Source organism: Anser cygnoides, chromosome 3 (genome assembly GCF_040182565.1).
Source record: "Anser cygnoides isolate HZ-2024a breed goose chromosome 3, Taihu_goose_T2T_genome, whole genome shotgun sequence".
Lineage (NCBI taxonomy): Eukaryota > Metazoa > Chordata > Aves > Anseriformes > Anatidae > Anser > Anser cygnoides.
The window spans coordinates 52201087-52223360 of record NC_089875.1 but is presented as its reverse complement, the minus strand read 5'-3'; the positions used below and the strand labels follow the sequence as shown (position 1 = coordinate 52223360).

At 42.5% G+C, this 22274-nt stretch overlaps 1 protein-coding gene and 1 long non-coding RNA gene across 2 annotated transcripts in view; both read right to left on the bottom strand.

Moving 5' to 3' along the window:
- The window catches only part of LOC136790435 (uncharacterized), a 62795-nt gene extending 51999 nt beyond the window's left edge, over positions 1-10796 (bottom strand). Inside the window, exon 1 of the long non-coding RNA XR_010830342.1 lies at positions 1646-10796. This is a non-coding gene — a long non-coding RNA (uncharacterized lncRNA). The remainder of the gene's footprint in view (positions 1-1645) is intronic.
- Positions 1-11683, bottom strand: part of SASH1 (SAM and SH3 domain containing 1) — a 554055-nt gene extending 542372 nt beyond the window's left edge. Inside the window, 1 exon segment of the mRNA XM_048076923.2 lies at positions 10861-11683. Coding sequence (XP_047932880.2) covers positions 10861-11271 — 411 coding nt within the window. The 5' untranslated portion in view covers positions 11272-11683.
- Between the last annotated feature and the right edge of the window lie 10591 nt (positions 11684-22274).

The following is a 22274-nucleotide window of genomic DNA, read 5'->3' as shown; positions in this document are numbered from 1 at the left end:
GGACATTAGAAGCTCTTTAGATGAAGAAATCTCTCCCTGACAGTTATAACTTACTTATTAACACTTAATAGCATTGTTTCTTGTTTCTTTAACACTGGCTAAAGTGAGTAGTATTGCAGTGAAGCACTGACATCAAAACTAAAGTTCATTTGTCACTTAGAGCTTAAAAATTAACGTATATAAAACAAACTATACATTAAGGAATCCCTCACACAAACCACAAGCCCCTAAAGCCATGTAATATACACGCCATAAATATTGCTCTGTCTGCTTATTATTCGTCGTCTCTGTGTTGTAATGGTTAGCAATAGATAATCGCTATTCAAGTACTTTATCTGAAATAGTCTACAGAAAGTTTGTTTTGTAAGTGCAGGTCTTTGCAAGCCAAACCAATACTAAGATAAAGAAGGATTGGTGAAGATCAATGTCCTTTACAGTCAAGATTTTTCTTTTATTGGCAGGAGCCAGGGAAGGAAAATAATATTAAAGGAAAAAAAAAAAAAAAGCTTTTACAACTAAAGAGCCAACTTAAGTTCTGGGAGTGACTTGTATAAAGAAGTGAACATTAGTGAAAACACCTGAATCACTCTGGAAGTTATTCTTAAAACACCACCTCTAGAAGTGTAGAACAAAATTTAAGTTTCCTTCAAATTAAAATTTGAAAAAACATAATATCACCACTTCAATTAAAAATAGCACATCTTGAAAGTTTAAAGTTAGAAACTTACGAACTGAAAACCAGCAAGAACATAAGTGTATACTCAAATTGTACTCCACAGAATATCAAGGAAAATGACAAAAAAGAAGATTATGATGTTAGGGCATGATAGGATGCTCTAGCTTAATAAAGGATGAAATTGTTTCTGTCCAATTGTACAGTAAATTTAAATTAGAGAAAGAAATCTTTCTGTAGTAAACGCGACAAGAGAGGCAAGGGAAAAAAGAGAAAAATAAGCTCTTGAATTCCTTCACCACCTTTGCCTTGAATTTAGTTGATATTCATTGCAAGCATGAAGCTATTATTAAAAGGCTAGTGCTCATTTCCTTATCCACATAGGAAGCAGTGTGCTCAGCACAAAGGAATTTCTGTCTTATTTTCCACATCTCGATCAATACTATTAACTATCACATCAGTTTCACCTACTTGAAGGTCTATAAAGACACATTCTATAAAAACAATTCATTCTCCTGGACAAATTTAGGCTGCTAGCAAAAACATCATACCCATAGACAGGAAGGATGTACCACAATCACTTATTTCCTGTTAGACACCATAGAAATTGATTTAATGAAGCTAGTGGTTGCATAGGCAGCTCTTTTTAATATATTTATGTTTAGAATATAAGTTCTCTTTTAAGTAAGTTTCCAGCTCTACGATGAAATAGCCCCTTGGGGCAACACCTGAAGCTTTTATGGCTTCCTGTGTAGGTGAAGCAATACCCCCTACTGAAGGCTCATAAGAAAACCACCCAGTTTTGTAAGAGACTTATTTTAAAAAAAAATGCACAGCACCCACACTATCACATACTTGCTACAGTATCAACGCAAACCTGCTTCATCAGGAGAGTCAGGCTTCCTCTAGTTATAATAAACTCTCTCTGCTTTCATTGATAGAAGCTTTTCCAAACACATAAAACTTACTTACAGTAACTGGTACTACAGATGATGTAAACTCCTTTAGAAAAACATCCCCAAGTGATTAAGCCCTGCCCAGGGCACTACTCATACTTAAAGGCTTAAATGAGCTCGGGCCACCAGCCTGGCAGTGCCCAGCAGCAGGCCAAGCTCAGCTGATGTTCGTTAGCAGTTAAGGCAGTTCCCTTCCTTCCCCCATCCAGTACTCATGTGCTTTTCTGTCAAAAAGAATAAAATCATTTTCCCAGGAAATGACTGCATCAGGACTCAGAGAAATTATTCAGGATGAGAGTGGTGAGGCCAGGCTGGATGGGGCTTTGGGCAACCTGGTCTAGTGGGAGGTGTCCCTGCCCATGGCAGGGGGGTTGGAACAAGATGGTCTTTAAGGTCCCTTCCAACACAAGCCTTCTGTGATTCTAGTACTGAAAGGGTAAACAGTATTTTTCCAACATCACTTCAAACGCTGAGCTGTTAGACCACAAATATGGGGAACAAAGTCTGCTTTTTAGGAGAATTTTGCCTTAACCTTTGTTAGGGTTACTAATGTTACTTCTTAAAGAGGCGCAACATGATTAAATGCATGTGCATTGTTCTTCATGTTTGTTTTTGGTTTAGTTTGGACTTTATTGGCAAACTCACACACATTTTGTTCCTTCTAGTCACTGGCTGCATGAAGTACGTCCTTGCTGTATGCAATTTTTAGACGCGGAAAGAGAACAACTAGTGGTATCTTGTCAAACTTTCTCTTGCTCCTTCTATTCCAGAACTATAAAGCATTATTTTTACCACTGTGTAAATATCAAGTGTATGTGAAAGTCTTTCCTCTGAAGAATTCTTTTGGCAGTCTTGTTTAGAGGTTATCATAGCAAAAGCCTAGTAACTTCTTTCACATGAAAATAACAAAGCAGGTGAAAGTGACTTTTTTTCCAACTCGCTTGGTATAATTTCAGTCACATTTCCTTAGCTTCTGCTTTTCCCCTTTATTTGAATGTTAACACCTTTATAGGATAAAATTGAATGGACCGTCTTGCTTAGTAATTTCCATAGTTCTCTTTGTCAACCCATTAATTTAGTCAGAATGGCATTTTAAAATGAGAATTGCTTGTGAAGTTTGGTCTAAAATAAGAGTGAATGTAGTCTCAGCGGCAGAAATAGACACTCATTCTTATCTTAGGTTGAATTTTTTAGCCCAAGAACCAGCACATGAAGATGTAACAGGTCTTCTCAAGGACAAATTAGATTCTTGATGACTATTCTGGTACTTCCCACACCCTAGTTATGGAAAAGCCCTCACTAAACTAACAGCTGAATATTTAGAAGGAGACCTTCACTACAAGGTATACAGAAGATCAGAGGTGCGTTTGTATATAATTCTCTATGTAATACAACACAATCATTTTTTAGTAGAACAGGTTTAAACAAAATTGCAAGAAAAGCATTTTGGCAACCACTACACAATCGGACAGAATTAAGAAATGCTACAGTTTGGAGAGATTACTGTGATGACATGATAAGCACCCAAAAACTATGCCAAAAATTGTTTTCAACATTTTTGCAGTGAACTCATAACATTTGGTGAGACTACAGCTTTTTTTTAAAGCGATACATTCCAACTTTCTTCATAAAGACCAATTTGGTCTCATACCTATTTTCTAAAGCTGTAACACCTACTCCTTTTCCCAGATCTCTGGGAACTCTCCCAAGTGAGAGGAAGCCTTTCTTCTCAGCAGAGCATGGAGGAGGCAAGGGAAGGATCCAAATTACAGCCCAGCACTCTGGGGCAGCAGGAGAGGGAGGTGGAATAAAACTCTTGCAGAGCTTGGGATGGGATGGATAACTAATACAGGGCTCAGAATGGGATGGAACAGGGACAAATTAAACAAGAAGACAGAGCATTGTCTCAAGCTGTACAAAAAGGCATTGCTGCCTCAATTCTCTCTCTCCACCCAAACAGATCGTTGGTAACATTCCTCAGCTTTGTTGAGTGAATCTAGACTGGGGTGAAAATGGTTAGGGAGACTTAGGAAAAAGATGTACATTCCTGGGTGGGAAAAACATTGATCTTAAGGAAGAAGATAGTGTCCCTTTAGGCAGATTTACGGGAGACGATTTAGGAGAAGTTGAGCAGTGGGCAGCTCTGGAATGAGCAGAGAGCTCTGGGGAAACTGAGCTGGGAGGTGTGGAGCTCAAAGGACGGGAGCTTCCTAGTGCAGAAGAGTCACTCCTGGCAAACATCTCTACCCCAATAACATGGGCATTGATGCAGAATTGGCACCCACTCCTAACTTTATTTAATTATTTGTTTGTTTGTTTGCTTTCTCTATGGACTATTGACTTATTGAGAGCATGGTAAGATGGCCACTTAGCTAACCCTGGAATAAAAACTGCTCAAGCTTTTCTTCATCCTGGATGGAAAGAAAAGGCTTTTATTTTTGTCTTTTTAACTTCTTCCTGAATGACACAAAATTTACTGCATGGTTTTTGAGGCACAGATATCAGAACTGGGCCTAATTTCCCCATCATGTTCCCACAGATGTCATATGCAGAGTGACACCACCGCATCCCTACTTCAGAGTGTGGATGCCCAAGACCAATGCAATTCTTGGAGAAGAAAGAACTTGTGGAAGAACTTTGTACCAAGTTGTAAGTCTTATTTGATACACACTATTTCTTTCTGATTTATAGTTGCTGACAGGACAACCGTAAACAACTGTTTACTTGATTGCAGCCAATATAGATGAGTGTAGATTTCAGAGAATATTTACCAAACATTTATTCTAGTGTGAACCTGTCAGATCTACATTCAGAAGTCTGCCTTGCTGCTGTTCAAGCTGCTAATGGTGATATTTAAAGCCCTGAAAAGTTCTGGTTTCTTTTTGCATGCTACTGCTATATTTATCGTTCTCATCTCACATCGTACTGTTCTCACCCATCACAACAATTACAGTTGGTAAGGGTGTGCTTGTTAGCTGATTTAAATTTGAACACTTCAAGCCAAACCCAGCATCAAATGAAATCCCTGGCAAAACCTTCACTGACTTCACTGGGAATGAGACCAACTGGAGGAGCAAGACTCCGGCGAGAGGCATGTATCACTGCAATTCACATACTGCTGAGCTCGTGAGAACAGGGACGAGGCATTATTTGAAGGCAGCTGCAGTTGTGTTTCATTTGACAAACCTCTTCTCTTTTGTTTTGCAAAATATTAAAAGACTCTGCAAGTAGCAAAGCTAGCAGCCTCGATGACTCAGTGCAGACAGTTTTGGGCCAGCCTGGCTGCAGACTGGCAGTGTCGGGGAAGGTTCAGGCAATTCTCTGCTTCCTGATGCACAGTCTTTCCTAAAATAACGCGGTGGTGCTAAACATAGCTCTGCCATGTACGTTTAATAAATGACAATTCCTGCAGCGTGTACAAGCCACCGCGTTTGTCAAGATAAGTACATCAATATGAGATGTCATGTTAGCCTAGACAAAGAGATTCAACCAGATAGCTTTGTCAAACACAAAGCAAAGGGGCTCATTCAAACTGACAAAGGAAGAAATGTAAAAGTTATACCTACCGATGCAGTCTGAACACACTCAGTCCTCCCCTGCTTTGGAGGAATCTCAAGCCAGAAAGTGACCTCCTGTACCTGATGTACTAAATTCCCTCCTAATCAGGAACAATACTCTTGTCACCTCAAACCCCTCTACCACATTTTTCAGAAGTTCAATGATACCTGTCAGTATGTATCAGATCATACGTACACGTACTTTTGCGGATAGGGACTTTTCATAAATGACATATGCACACAGGGTATGTCTAACAGGCAAAAATAACAGGCATAACTAATTGCCATATATCCAAGCTACTGTTTATTACTTGATCACTTTTCTTACTTACACATAGGGAAGTTTAAATTTAATTTTAAGGCAATGGCAAATGACCCTGCACACACACACGCACACAATTCAGAATTTTCCTGAGAAAATTCAGTTCAGCTTCTCACCACTGAGCCCTGACTGAATCATGTCCTTTGGGGGAAGAAAAAGCCTTCTGGAAACTACAATTGGCCAGGCATTTCTCTTTTGCCAGGGAGCTGTAAGTTTAGTTTCTCCTTCAAATGTAAAGCCATTTGAAGGCTGGCTGAAGCATCCCCTTCACACGCAGTTGATGCTGAGTGCAGGGGAAGGCAGCTCAGCCCAGCTTCCACTGAGCTCAGGACCACATGCTCCCCTTCTCCCCTCCAGCACCCACCATGAACAGACCTGAGAAGATACAGGGGGTAAGTGAAAACAACCCTAGAAAAAGAGAGAAAATACTGCAAAGTGGATACTAACCTCTCTCAGGACTCCACCTTTAATACATCCTAATGGGATTTTCCTTCCCCTCAAAACTGAGACATAATGAAGCCCAGGAAAATTCACATTCAACACTTCCAGAGTAGAGCGAATACACATTAAAATATTCAGGAATTATTCAAATGTTAATACAGCAAAGCGCTCTATTATTCATACTCTGCAATATCTTGCCTTAATGCTCTTTTGGGAGAAGACCTTTTCCAGTTTTTTTTTTTTTCTGAGTTTAATAAATTGGGACTTTGAAACAACTGTCCAATATATGAGGTGCTATATTTTCTTTAAAAGAAAACAAAGGTACGAAGTCGAAGGCAAATTCATTGCTTCCTAATATAAAATACCTTTTCACTTCCTGAACATTGCCTGTAGCTTTGCTAATTTATTGCCATGAAAATATTGTTACTACTTAATGCACTAGTACTTTTGTCAATAGGCAGCTTTCCCCAAGGCATATTTGAGAATGCTCTGCTAATCAGGGTTGATGCAGTTATTCCAAAGCAGCCAGGTCTTTAGAAAAAGGTTCATGTTTAATTCCAGTACGGGTGAGTGTTGCCATTTCTTCAAAGCACAATATTTTTAATTCACTGAATTCGTTTCTGTAGCTATCTGAAGCACTAACTAAATTATCCAGCCCCAGACTCAGTTTGAATCAGTATGTTTCAAAGAGTATTGCTGGCAACTTTACCTCTTAACATATAACTTATGCGAGATATTCCTCATTTTGTGATGGCAAGGATTAAATAAAGATTTAATCAGAAACAGAAATCTGTGCTATACCATCAGCATGGAACATAAAAAAAAAAAAAAGGGTGTTTAAGCAGATACTCACTTGGATCTAACTTCTTACTTTTCTACATCTGCTTAAGCTCTTGAGGTTATGACCTCAAGGGCAGCTGAATTTTCAGTGTTTGTTTTCCAAGCATGCTGATAATCATAAACAGCACAGTGAGTGACAATGAGGTCACATACACATACACGTCACACTACAGTTTTATTCTCTCTAGTAAATATGGAAATCTACATCAGTACAACTTTATTGAGGCTACGCAAATCATCTTAATTGGTGCAGGAGCTTTTAATGCATGTATATTTTCAGTCATTTTTAATGTATTTGCAGTTCTCTGCAGATGAAAAATTGAATAAAGTTCCTCAAGAACAGGTCAGGCCATTTATTTCAATTAGAAATAGTAATGAAATTCCAGTAAACTATTAAATGTCACTTAATCTGTATTCAAGATAAATAGAATACTTAATTTCTCTTGACATGTTCCATGACGAGGTACCATACTCGTCTTTGTATTGACTAAAGTGGTGCTCCTCTGCTTTCCATACCACAGTGACATTTAGTGACATTATTCCTGCTCAAACCGAGCATGGACATAATCTGGTTTGCAGCTAGCCCACCAAGGTAAGAAGTGTGTCTGCATGGGGGTGAAGGCTCCACTGCCTTTGTTCTGGCTGGCTCAGGTCAGTGCTGAGCTCCCCTTTGTTCATCTTAATGGGAAACTTGGCGTTTTGCTCATTTTGTTTTCCTTCTGCCATCGCAACCCCTAAATTTCTACACATCAAAATAGCAATACTATTCCTACCTCAGGCATAACAGATTCCCTAACTAAAGGCAGAATTACAACAATCAATAAATATTTAAAAGTAGCTAGATGTTCTGGGATGACTCAGAGAAGTACCACAAGTTCTTCTTTGAAGCGCACTGCAGCCCATCACCTCCACAAGAAGTTCCTCAGATTCAAGAGACTTGTAAGGAGATCTGACACAGCAGGCTTGAAACTGAAACAGAAGGCTTGGAGTATTAAGGAACATTACCGACATGGAGAAAAAAACTGGACTCAGTAGAGATCTTCTCAGTTACAGTTATATTCCTTGGTTTACATTTGAAAAATATAAAAGATTCAATTTGAGGAAGTGAGGTCTTAGGTTCTAATTCTCCTGGAAATAATCAAGATGGCTTGCGATAATTCTCCATGTCTGAAGTCGCCCACACACATGGCTTGAATTCAAAGTCTGCACGTCTTTAAGAGATTTATATTAAGCTGCACTAAGTAGTTGTTACTCATTTCTTCTGAGTGCGATCAAGCTAAGTTAAACTAAAATTTACCTTGCCAATACATTTCTATCCCTCACACTCTGTGGTTTCCCCCTTTATCTGAGAAGACAATAACACTGAAAGGAGACAGCAAAAAGATGGTTTAACATCTCATCATCCACACCTAGTACTCATTTTTGGTCTTTTGACAAGCCTGCAGCTCAGGAAGCTAGCAAAAGGATATAAACAAGGCAGAGGATCAGCACTTCCAGTTCCCAGGGACATTTTCAAATAAAACTCCAAAATTGTCTGAGAACTACATAATTGAACATATTAAATATTCCTCAGGAAACAAGAAAAATATATACATACAAATACACACAGGCATGCTCCTCTTTGTAATGCTCCATTCATAGACATTGAAAGTCTGCATGAAAAGATGGCATGGTCCATGTAAGCCATGGAGGGAAGGAGAAGGCTGGTTAGGAGCTCAGCAGCAGAGATGCAAACAGATGTTCAATAGTTCAGTGTCTAGTGCCCTGCTCCACACCAGCCACATGACCATCTGTAGACAGGTGTGTCTTTTGATAAATATATACAAAAAACTTGGAATACACCTGAAGCTGATTCTTTAATCTTATGCGCAGAAGAGAATACATCCAGTTTCTTTTGACATGCAGAGGTCTGTACACTGCATATTCTATATAAAAACATAATACAGGTTGCTGAAATTACAGCCACAGTTTTCTAAAGGATATTTTTTTTTTTTTTTTTTTTTTTTGAAAGAGACACAATTACAATACAGCTCTTTCCCAAATGAAAGAATACAGTATTTCATTTCTCGTGGTCTACACAACATCCAATGAATAAGGCACGGTGACGTGATCTTTTGGTATTCCCTTTAAGCCGTTTTTGAGATGGATTGCTACAGTGGGTGGCATTCACAAGAACACATGTTAAGCAACACACATTCAAATCTTGCCAGTTTTATGGCTTCTTACAACACGCTTCAATGTGAAGTGATTCACATGAAGGAGATGGAGAAAACTTTTCTATTACTGTAAAAAAATGATGTTATATGAATTTATCGTCCAAAATAAACATGTTGACACCACAAGCTGAAATAAAACAAGGAAATTAAGCTTAGTTCCTCTTTCTACCTCAAAATGTTGCATTTACATTTCAACCCATTAAAGCTGAGTGACACTTTCTGTGTAAGATGAGCTTGTCCTGACAGCTAACCCACATTACTATCAGACCCATCAAATTAAAACAAGGTGAGCTCAAAAAGAAATCAATGCCAAAGATTTTAATTTCCTTGAAGTCACATGCTGGCATCTTAGGAATGTTATAATTCCTATAGAGAAGGTAGAAAAGAGAGAAGGTAATGAAGCGAGAAGGCAGAAAATTCCTTGGTAAGAAGGAATTGATGACTGTGAATACACACAATGCTGAAAGAGAGAAGTGAAACAGTTGTGAAGGTGGGAGATGCACTGCAGCAGCACTGATAAGCAAGAACTTTTATGGAATTTTGTTTTTATATAAGACATGTGATGGTAATTTCAGAACGACATCAGTCCAATGGCATATCGCTTTCAAGGAAAAAAAAATCTCTCTGAAATGACACAGTAGGTTTTGGAAGATGCTGTACTTAGACTTGAAGTATATGTTCAGGGATGTCTTTGGCCACCACCCTATCGGATTTGGTACATTGTCTCTGATAGGTCTCTGATTGTCTCTTCTTGAAACATCTGTCATCGGTCCGACATTACAGGAAGAAGTGAACAAATAAATATCTCAAAGCAGTCAACTGTGTTGTACTTGGGAAGTGACTAGTGGTCCTCTATTAAAAACAGGAGTCCTGAAACTTATTATCCTCTTAGCCTTATCATGAGCACCTCCACATTGTTAACCAAGTTGAATTTCACCCATTATTCCCACATCCAGGTCCCCTGCTGATGATGGTAATTCTCAGTTTTAATTCATCACAACCATAACTAATTCTAGAGACCCAGACCTGCAGACTTCCCCATCACCTCACTTACATATCTTCTGGAAGTTTTTCCAAGGCAGAAAGTGCCCACAATTTCAAGGTCAACTGACAACTGCTCAGGTTTCCTGAAAAACCATTATCGAAAATACGGGCAACCTGGGTCATCAAACAACTTTCTGAAGCACTTCATTCTCAACTCTGAAGCAAACATGCATTTTAATACCTTATTTTCTTTCACAAATCATTTTCCCCTCCATGGCACTGCCCATTTAATTCTATAGCTGTATTCAACCTGCATATCTTATTTGCAGCAGGAAATCTACAGAAAACTTCAGACAAAACAATTTCTACCTTCCGGACCACATTAACCTTATGCTTTAATCTTTCCAGAAGATAAGAATTAGGTGAATGTCGGGGTTTTATCAGACTGGAATACACTTTTCCGAGACCTGCACTTTTCCGGCCTTTCAGCAGAACGTGTGTCCTGAACACAGACCGACTCATGCCCGGGGCAGCTGACGCATGGTTTTGACATTCACTGCTCACTTCCATCCCCTAGTAAATAGACGCGGGCAACAGGAGCTGTTCCTCCAGCCACAAGGCTGCTTCCTTCGGGAGCCACTTCGCCAGCAGGACCTGACACTAGCGTGCTACCTGTAAGGGCAGGCGAGGGCAGCTATCACCCCCCAACACAATGGAAAAGTTGCAGAAGGAAAAATAAATAAATAAAGCAAAAAAAAAAAAAAAAAAAAAAAACCAAAGCATCTCGTAGGTGGTCCTGTCAATCCTTGCCTTCACACCCAAACCGGACCGGAGCCAAGGGCCCGGCCAAAACCCCGAAGAGCGGTCTTACCTTGTTGGAGTAGGGGGGCTTGCTGAGGTTGATGCCGTCGCGGACGAGCTTGTCGCGGATCATGATCTTCAGCTTGAGCCGGGGGTAAGCAACCAGCCCCCCCCGGCCGGGGCGGTGCCGGGGGGCCGCCAGCCCCGGCCCCGACGGGGGGCGGCCGGTGTCGGGGGGCGCGGGCGGCGGCTCCAGGGTGAAATAGAGCCCCGCCGCCGTCTCGGCCGCCTCCTTGAGCCGCCGCACGGCTTCGTGGATCCGGCGGCGGTGCTGGGGCACGGCCACGCCGATGGCATCCAGGTCCGGGTCCCCGATCTGCTTGCACACCTCCAGGTCGTCGTAGCCGTTGTCGACGAAGGACTCGGCGTACTGGGGGAGCTGCAGGGTCTTCAGCCACTCGTACACGATGTTGGTGCACATGCTGGCTCCGCGGGGACGGCGACCGCAACTTTCAGCACCGGAGCCAGCCTCCCCCCGGCCGGAGGAAACAGAGACACGGCCAGGAGCCGCGCCGCGAGTCGCGGGGCTCGGGAGCAAGGTCAAGAAATGAACACCCACCGGGGAAAAAAGAAAAAAAAAAAAAAAAGAAAAAAGCAAGCCACAAATCCCTAGAGCAGATCAGCGGGGCATCGACAGCGCTGCCGAGCGAAGCCCTCCCGCTTCTTCCTCCTCCTCTGCTGCTGCCACCAAGCGCCGCCGCCCGCTGCCACCGGAGAGGGGAGGCTCGGGCGAGAGCGAAGCCAAGTGCGAGGGTGCATCCCCTAAAATCCCCAGCCGCTGCCGCACAACATCCACCCACTTTCTCTGGAAGTAATTCGCCGGCGCTGTCCTTTTTTTTTTTTTTTTTTTTTTCCCTCTCCCCCCCCCCCTTCCTTCCAGCGTTGGTTTCTGTTCCAGCTCCCGTCTCACCTTCCCGTGCTCTGTCGCATGATGAATCCGCTCCCTGCGTGGGGCCGGTCACGCCGGGCGAGCAGGATCCCGTTCCCTCGCCCAGCACAGCTCCCTTCTTTTCTTTTTTTATTACTTCATTTTTATTTTTACGTCCTTTCCCCTGTCACTGCCGGCAGCGGGTGCACACGGCTCCTTTCGGATTAGGATTAAAAAAAAAAAAAAAAAAAAAAAAAGGGATAAGGAAGGATCCCGCTCACTTTCCCAAGTTACTTTCCCCGCTGCCCTTCATCCCTGCCCCGGGATGCCGGCATCAGGCGCCCGGCCGGCAGCGAGCCCCCCTCCTGTTCCCCCAGCCCTGGGCGGGCAGGCAGCCGGACACAACTTTTATCCCCTTTATCCCCCTTACCCTCTCACCCCCCTTATCCCCGTTATCCCCTGTTGTCCTCTGGTCCCCCCCGGCCGCTGCCCCGTGCTGCTGGCGGTGCCGAGCGGGCGGCCGGGCTCCGCGCATCCCCCGGCGGCAGGGCCGGCCCCGGGGCTGCCGAGCCGCCCCCCGCAGGTCGCTGCCGCCTGCCCCGCTGCCTTGGCGGAGCCTCCCCGGCCCCCCCGTCAGCGGGACCCCTCTGCGGAGCCCCCTCCCTGCCGGCTCCTCCTTCCCCCTACCCCTGGGGGCTTCGGGTGGCTCCTCCGGCTCCTCCCGGCGCGGCTTCTCCCCGCTCCTGCTCCTCCTCCTGTGCCGCCAGCCCCTGCCCCGCCGCCCTCACAACTTTACCCGCTGCCGGTGGTCGCGGGCTGACAGGCAGCCGGCCGCCGGCCGCCCCCTCTGCACGGCACGGCACGGCTCGGCACGGCTCGGGGCTAGGGCCAGGGGATGAGGCAGGGGCAGGGGATGGAGCTGGGGCAGCGGCAGGGGGTCTGCCCGCTCTCCGCACGCTCTCCCGCCGCCCCGTCCCCCTTGCGGGCTCGGCGCCGGCAGGACGGGCAGCGGCGGCTGGGCACCGCGTCCCGAGCGGGGCTGCTGGCGGGGACGAACCTCGCACCCCTCAGCCCCGTCCCCGCTACCCGCAGCCGGGGGCTGCCCGCGGCCGGCGGAGGCGCCTGAGGGCGGCCGCCGCGCTCCGGCCGCACCGCCGGGCTCGCGGCGCCCTCGCCAGGCCGCCGAGGGAAGCGCCACCGCCGGCTGCGGCCCCGCCGGGGCCAGGCGTCGCCCCGCCGCCCCGGGGGGACCCAAAGGGGCCGGGGGGGTCGCCTCGTCTCGGAGGGACCCGCGGCCGTGGCGCTACGGGGGAAGCGGGGCGGCGCCTGGAGCCCGCGGTCTCCTCACAGGAGGCTGTGGGCAGGGGGCATGGAGCTGGGGGCAGCCCGAATTAGGCTGCGGGGAGCTGCTGAGGGCACCCGTCGTGCCTCTTCCCTTTCATAACTCAGTTATTTTTAGTGGTAACAGGGTTCCTGGGGGACCTCTGTAGCGGGTGGGCCCAGGTTTCTCCTGTGGACTTCGTAGCAATTCACCTCAGGATTGTTTAACACAGCAACTTTCTCAGCAAAAGCACTGTATTGCAGGGCCTATTTTAGAAGTTACATACTTACAAATGGTTATAATGCAGCCTCTGGGTACGGCTCACACATTCATACGCTAAAAGGGGAAAAAGAACAGCACTTTTTTCCTTTTAAAATCTCCTTCCACTCATCTTCTCATCCAGTATCTTATTTTCTTTCCAGGCCACACAATATTTCAAACCCTCTCCTCAGCCCAGACACAGAGATTGCAGCAGAAATTATCTTCTTTTCACAGGCCTGGTGAACCACTGACAAGGCCGGAGAAATTAGCAAGGAGGTTCTGCGATTGGGAGCTGGAATTGATGGTGTCAGAGATAGATGGGGAAAACTGGCTGGTGCAGCCCCCATTCATCGGGCTTACTGACAGCACATACAGAATTATATCGGTTTCATCTGTGGATTTCAGAAGGGCCTGGGAGGGCTTTTAAGGTATTGCAAACATTGTGGTTCAGCTGTGGCTTGGTAAACCATGTGCCTCCCATCTGTAAAAGGGCAGGGTCCTGAGCTTCTCTCTGAACCTGTGCGTTGTTGCCTTGGGGCTGTGTTCAGCCTCAGGTTATAGAGCTATGAAACTGTCTCTGGTTTGGCATTGACCTTGATTTCACAAAAGGAGTTCACCTGGTAGCAGATACAGCAGAGTTTTAGGTGACATTGAAATAAATAATAATAATAATAATAATAATAATAATAATAATAATAATAAAGTTATGTCCTTTAAAAAGACCATAAAAAAAACGATCAGAGGTCCATGGAGGAAAAGACCCATCCTTCTCACCTCAGCCCCTGGGAACACACCAGAGCAAGTCTTCATGAAGACTTGTGTAGAGGTTTGGTGGCTACTGAAAAGGGCATTCCTTGGGGTTGATTGTGGGGCTAGTACTGTACAGTATCTTTGCTCATGCCCTCAGTGGCAAGGTGGGCTGCATCCTCTGTGAGTTCCCAGATGACACCAGACTGGGAGGGGTAGGCAATAGCCTGGGATCCTAATTTGAGACTGAAGGAGGAAGGTCTCCAAGTGGAGGAGCAGGATATGGAGGCGTGTTTTGAGTGATAACAGCAGACTCAGTATGAAAACCTGTTACATGCAAAATGATTATTAAAAATTATTAAATGCAAAATTTGCTAATTCCTCAGATATCAAATTATAGTTTTGATCTAGCTGAAGCCTAAGAGCAGGCTTTCTGATTGTAAGGCTCCACTTGTCATTTGTATTGCATATGTAGAGCTACTAAATAAGATAGCAAGACATTAAACAATATTTCTTGCTGTATTTGCAGATTAATTTCAGTGGTGGAATAGAGATACTGTATTTCAGCTTACATTTAGCTTTTAGCTTATCTCTGCAGAGTACACTATTTATGCTCACATTATATACAGATACTAATTAAGTTGTTAATATATCACAAGATGGGAGAAGCTTTCCCTGAATACACAGGGTTTCCTGACATAAATTGGAAATAGGCTGTGCCTAAACAAAGAGCCAAAGCACAAGCAATTTGTAAGTGAAAGGCGCACAGGCTGACTAATAGTATGGGTGAGCTAAAACATGTACAGGTAAATCTGCCTTCAAGTTCCAGGATAAACAGCAGAAAGGAACTAGCACCACACATCCTGGCTTTCTTCATTAGGTATTGTACCCAGCTCTTCAGCATGCAAATACTCTTCCTCTTTTCTAGGCCCTGAAATGGTCTGTGGTCTCTGACCTTCCAATGGACCATGTGAGAAGGGATGAGCCTCCCAGGGAAAATCTGAAACACGTTGTTCTAGTAGAGATACACAGCAAGTATCTTCCTAACTGTATGTTATGTATAAATGTAATCACAGGTATATATGTAATCATGCAGGTGACAGACAAGTGAGAACAGGGCACTCCTCCTTGCTTCTCATACTTTGCCATTCAAATAAAGACCACTGCTTTCTGGGCAAAGTTAATCAAGCCACACTGCGACTGGAATTCATTAGAATTGTGTGGGCTGATGAAAATTGACACAATGCATTTAACTTCTGTAGTGCTCCATGCGAATGGGTCATCTCCAATATTTCCAAAGTCAATCTCAACTTCGTTTTTCAATTTCAGCAGATAATAAAGAGAACACATATTACAAGTTGCACTGATCATACAGGATTGTAATGTTGCAGTCACTATCTACATAAACACATTATGGAGGGCAAGTCTGGAAATGTTTGCTACCAAGTTAGTAGAATTTTCCTTGTGAGCAGTTTGGTAGTGAAGGGTAAGGACCAAATTTTTTCTTTTCAGGTTAAGTTTGTAGCAGCTTTCAGCAAAATGGATAGAAGTTATTTCTAACTTGTATTCAGAAGAATCAAGTCCAGATGAGATCCGTGGCAGAAAAATACCATTCTTCCCTAGGATTTTTTTTTTTCCAGCATCTTTTCAGGCACACTATGAGGAAAAAAAATGAGAGTCCTGGCAGGTTTCACCATGTCAGACTGTATTATTCATGTAACATGACATAAATGCGATACTTATTGCCAAAAAGGATACATCATAGCAATGGCAGGTTTGTTTAGCAAATGTAAAGGATATTTTAACCAGATCAGTTTAGGTATCCTTCAAACAGGGGGCACCCTGCATTCATTCAGGGCACCAATAAATGAAAAATATTTCATCCTTGAACTTCTGAAGTGTATGCTATTAAAATATATGCTTAGCTAATGGATTACATTGTCAGATAACAGTAGATTTTGCGAAGCTATGGACACCCATTTTCTATACTGTGAGATGTTGTATATAGTCATTTTGTGTGGAGTGAGGTAAATCAGATTGTAGCTGAATGCTAACTTACACCTAGATAAAAATATACTCAGGAATCTTTAAAGTTTGTTTTTGTTTGTTTATTTGTTGGTTTGTTTCCTACCTTTACCATTACTGACTCATTTTTGACACATTAAGGAAGCATTGCAGGCCTTTGCTCTAGATAGCTGAGTACTTAGTGTTTTGAACCACACTGATATATCTGATGTTTGAAACAAAGCTAGACACAAACACAAATATTCTGAAGGATAATCACCTTGTGGATGAATTGGAGGAAGAGTCTGAAAATAATAAAATTCAATTAAGGTATTTGTGAAGCTCAGCTAGAAAAGGAAATTCAAATTCACATACAGCATGAGGGTATAGCACATGATTATATTGCTATAAATAATGTACTGAGTGCAAGCTAATACTTCTGTACTTTTCTAAAACACAGAAGCAAATTCTCAAATACTTTTCTAAGGTTTTCACCAGGACAGAAGGTGAATAATTCACTAAAATGAATGTAACTGCTCATACACAAAGGTAAATATTTGCAGAATTAGGCTATTAGTTAAGGTAAACAGAGCTCTTTATACTTCCTTGTAAAATGTTGCAAATATGTGACCATACCTGGAGTACATTGGCAAAAAGTCCTGAGGAATTTAATGGTGATGAGACAAAGCTTGAAAATACTCTCTTATCTAAAGGTGAGTGTGAAGTGAAGAATATATAGATACAAAACTCAGCATCTAAAGGAAGATTAGCTCATGTAAACTCTGCAAATAAATAAACTTATGTATAAAGGTTAGAAATTCAGAAATTAGTACACATTATGTCAGCCCTCATGAACTGTACTAATGAATAGTACTGACTGTTAAGTATTCTGATGATTGAATTTTCCTCATTAAAAAAAAAAAAAAAAAAAAAAGAGGACCACTACTTTAAGTACCCTTTCACAGAAGAATGGAAAATTTAGATTGGAAAGGACACCTGAAGGTCATCCAGTCCCATACCCTGCTGAGAGCAAAGTGAGCTTCAGAGCCAGATCAGGTTGCAGGTGGGTTTGCCCAGCTGACTTCTGAAAATCTGCAAGGATGGAAATTCCCCATCGTCTCTGGGCAACCTCTTCCAGCTTACTTCCTCTTTTACCAGGAAGAACATTTGCCTCCTGTTTAGTGAAAGCAACTGTGCCCTTTGTCTCATTTCCTTTTGCTGGGCACTTTTAAGAAAGGTTTGGCTTTATCTTCTGTATAGATTTCCCGTTAGGTTGTCAAAAGCTGCAGATTGGTTTCCTTTGCTTTCTCTAGGCTAAACAAGCCTTTACCCTCTCCTCATATTTTGTCAGTAGACAAAAATTTGAAAAGATAATATTTTTGAGGAATGAAGATGTATTTAAGCAAAAGCTCTATCACAGAAAAGAGAAACAGAAAAAGAAGACTGACGAAAACATGGCAATACGGAATTTCATATGAAATCTAAATGTAAAAAGAGTATTGTTTACAAAATGAAATGTATCAATGGTTTATAAAAACAAAGCAATGCCTTAATTTTAAAGGAAACTTTAAATATACAAAAACAACCTTCAGTCCCAAATATACTCATGATATTCATATTTATAATAATATAATGAGTCTATCTAAAAGGGAAAATAAAAGGACCTAGCTGATGAAGCATCTCTTTTTTTTTTTTTTGTAGTCATGAAATTAAATTTTTTTTGGATTTGAAATCACATTTGAAACAGAGTAGCTACTTTATTTACTGTGGTACTCTTGCTTCCTTTCCCATAAAAATTTACAGGCACTAATTTAAGATCAGGACTATGATAACTAGATCACTTTCTGAATGTAACAGAGAAGCAAATTTAATAGAAATGGGAATAAATATCTACATCAAGGCTGTTGTTTTCCTCAGACCAAGTTCTGTAACCAGAATTCAGTCTAAACATTTAGCTTCTTTTTCCTCAGTAGCAGAATGAGAAGGTGTAAGAGCTAAACTTCTCCCACAGAGCAGCCCATTCTCTGTTAACCAGTAGACTCCTAACTTTTTATTTTATTTTATTTTATTTTATTTTATTTTATTTTATTTTATTTTATTTTATTTTATTTTATTTTATTTTATTTTATTTTTTGTATTCCACTTCCAGTGAAGAGCTAAAACCAGTCTGCACAAGTACTAGCTTCTTGGCCTTCCATGGCAAAACCTCTAAAACAAAAGAATACAAAAACACTTTGTCCCTAGAAATATATTGTGACTGCTGTTTCACTCACTGCTGGTGGACACCTGTTTTCACAATGCAATAGTTTCCTACAAGAATTCAGAATGGGCTTGTCTTTACAAACTTTAAACAGTGACCAGTATTGGCTCTGAGCCAGAAGGCAATGCTGATGTGGTGTGCACACAGGAATTTTACATTTACCCAAAATGTTTTATTTCACGCAGAACGGTATTTAAATGACCTACTTATAGCAGGCAAATGTAAAAAGAAATCCTATATTATTATTAATAGTAGTGTTCCTGGTACTACTTATGTTGTGGCAGTCCCTGGAAATACCAGCTGAACATCAGCACAGTGGGTAGAAACTTAATTAATATAAACACCCACATAACTTACAGTCTAGCACTTCCACATGACACTGCCTTGGAATCATAACGAACAAAAAGCCGAGAGCTTTGGTTTCTTGGGCGTTTACTGTGAGCTTCTGTCACCTTTTTTTCTACAAATGTCCACATACTCCTCTTCATCAAGAAGAGCTCCTTTATCACATGCTTGCACAAACCATGAAACAACAGTCTTTATGCAGCTTTGAAGTTTGTTATTGCTGTTGTTGTTGTTGTTTTTTCCAACGAGAAATTGAATTTAGAGCATACAGCTACTGCCTAATAAAATTGAACTCACAGTCAGCATAGTCATATGTCTTACACAAAGACATTGTAAAAACCTGCAAACATCAGGCAGGCACCACATTTCCAGGACACAAAAGCATTTTGTGGAGAAAAAAATGATTTAGTAAAATGGGGGAAAATGGATCCATCATTTCTAACTAGCCTGTGCAGCTTGTCCTAAAAATTGTGGCACTAATTACCAGCTGTAATTACTGTGGGGCAGGAAGTGTCTGTCGGGGACAAGGGAAATGATCGACCCTTCAGAAATTATCCTCTTGGTTCCAGAAGATTCCTCCAATGTCCTAAGACCACAATGCAATATTTTGACCCCAGGGGACATTAGGGAAAACACCCTGCTTTTTGTTCAGCTGAGGTTTCCCTGTCATCTGGGAGCAGAGTCACCCATTCGTTTTACAGAGCAATCAGAAAAGCTGCCAACTGACAGTCAGCTCTTAGGTTCTCTCATGTTTGCTTTTACTCTGCCTCTCTTCAGAGGCATGCAGGTGAAATCCCAGATTTATAATGTATTTAGAGGGAAATAGATAAAAAATGATGAGACTTTTAAAATTTCTCAAAGCCACAGCTCTCTAAGTACATAAACATTAGAAGTGTGTTCTTAAACTCTCTTCTCTTATATGCACAGCCAATAATAGACTGGTTATTTTCATTACCCGCTGGCATATGCTCAGTTCCTTTGACCATGTGCTCTTTCTCTGACTGCTCCATTCATCCATCCTTCCTCCATGTCTATTATCCCTACCAATTTCCTGCAGCTCTGTCTGCCTCATGGACTGTGTTTTCCATCATCTTCCATTTCCACAATTCCTCCTCTTTCCTTCATGACTTCTGTGCTGAATGGCTTTTTTGTTAACACTCTCCACTTTCTGTTATTTTCTCCTTTTCTCACCATGTCCAGATCTGATTCCTGCCCCCCTCCAACAGAAATAGTCCAGTTGGAAAATTCCCTTGCAATGTTTGCCTTGTTCTTATACTGACTTTTTGCTTAGGCTCTTGCTACCTAGACAGTATATCGAACTCAAGGGACTTCTCATCTGATTCAGTTTGGCCATTGCTATGTGTGATCTTACTGAAAGGTGAAAGAACAGTCCCAGCTTTCCCTTTTTTTCTCTTGAGCTCAGCTGCTATAGACAGCATAAACACACAGAGCTTTCTGAACAGCACTTGAGATGCAGGACATAAAAGCTGGAGCCTTGTGAGGTAGAAATCATCAAGAGTAAAGCAGAGCGTACTTATTCTGTTTCTTGAGGCTCATCCAAAGTAAAGCGCTTCTTTGTAGGGAGAAGGCAAGATTGTTATCCAGGTGGCTATCAGGTAAAAACCCCTGGAGCCAAGCAGTGCTGCAAGGTAACAGTCATGATTTTTCCTCTTACAGGCCTATTCCCAGCACATCAGCAGGACCAGTAGGCACCAGAACACATGAGGAAAAGGAGGAGGAGGGGGAGAAGGAGAAGGAAGTAAAAGAGGAGGAGGAAGAATAAGGAGAAGGAAGTGGAGGAGAAAGAGGAAATGGAAGAACTGGCTGTGTGAAAGGGTACAGCATGGCCCAAGTAATTAGACACTCTGAGGTGGCTAAGGATTTAGATCCTGGCTTTGAACTGTGGGGTCTTGATAGTGCTGATTCTGAAGAGCCTCCATCAGGAGATTAGAAAGCTCTCGCTGTGGCAGTTCAAAACTAAGATGGTAAAAATTGTTTGGATTTATGCAAAAGCTCCTCTCCAAATAATCAATGTTTGAAAGAATCAAATATTTCCCTGAATTCCCCTCAGACGCTCCCATTCTGGATGAGTAATGAGAAATTAATCATCCTGTCAGAATAAACGCCGTGAGACCTTTTAGTCATGCTCGCCCCTTCCTCTGTAATAGATTTTTGTCAGTCATCCAACTAGGTCTCCCAGAAGGCAGTGCCGCATCCCAGCTCACGCCTTTTATGTGGCCTCTTTCGCAGCTGGGGCCTGTTTCTGGCCCTGTGTTGTGTCAGGAGTCGATCAGGCATCACAGGAGCCCGGCCCATCACGCCCACCTTACCTCTGCCGACTGTCGCCCCGCAGCACCTCGCTGTCGCTTCCTTATTTCAGGTGGGTCCCGGTCTTCCTGCAGCTGGTACCCTGCATCTCTCTGACACAGGCGGTCGGGGAGGGTGCATCTGTGGGTTTTTAACTGCTTGGTTGTAAAAACACAAGCCTAGCAGAATATTACAAGATCAGGGAATTAAAAAACAAACGGTTTTTTGAATTCATTTACACCATGCATATTTCTGATAAAGTGGATCTAACAGTCTAATTAAAAATAAATAGAAGAGAGAGGAAGAAGCAATATGTGCTTACCATCTGAGCAATTTTTCCTTGTTAATAAAGAATCATGCCAGCTGAAAGAACCCTGAGATTTTCCAAAGATACACAATCAGGATGAAGGGTTTTATCTCCAGAGAACACATCCAGTGTTATATCTCTGATGTATTATATTTTAGTGCCTTTTTCTACAAATGGTATCTCAACAGATTTTTTTTTAATCTATGCATTTTTGAGTTGTCATTTCTCTATATCATGCATGCAGTACCCGCACACTTATAAACACTTTCACTTGAGTGAATTCTCATCCATCTTTCATTATCAGCTTATTTTGAAGTGAATTTGGGAAGACTCCTGAGGGGTTGTAGAGACATATGCAGATCTGCCAGTTAACCTCTGCACCTCTGGTGGGAGAAGATGGAAGAGAGAAGACTTATAAAGCAAACAACTTTCAAACATCAAAAATACCACGTGTGTAGATTTCTGCTGTTTGTTAACCTTGGAAGTGTCGGTAGAGGGACAGAAGAAATGTTTTCTTCCCTTCCAGTCTTCTATAAGCTTTCATATCACACCCACTTCAGTGGAACAGGCAAAGCAGGAGTGGGCTGTTATCTATTTGAAAGGGGCTGGCTATCTGAGATGATCCAAGCTGTGACACAAACTCCAGTGCTGAGACCTATTTCAGAAATGGCCTCACTGACAACTCCTTGGCATTTGTCAACATCCTCACTCTTATCATTATGTCAAGTCAGAAGATGCATTTTTGAGTATGGCTCTGCCTTTTAAGCATCAGAAAAAGGCTATCTCAGCTGGGTGAACCACGGACATTTCTGAGCTCCCAGGTGTCTATGTCGAGGTGCATTCTTCAACTGTGTCATAACCTCTTACTAAAGTAAGTTTTCAGGGTCTATGTAGTTACCTCTGCATTGACTCATAACATAAGAGTAAGAGTCACACAGACTGTCAGACCCGTGTTGCTCACATCAGTGACGACCTCGATTTGGATGGCTGAGAGACCCGGATAT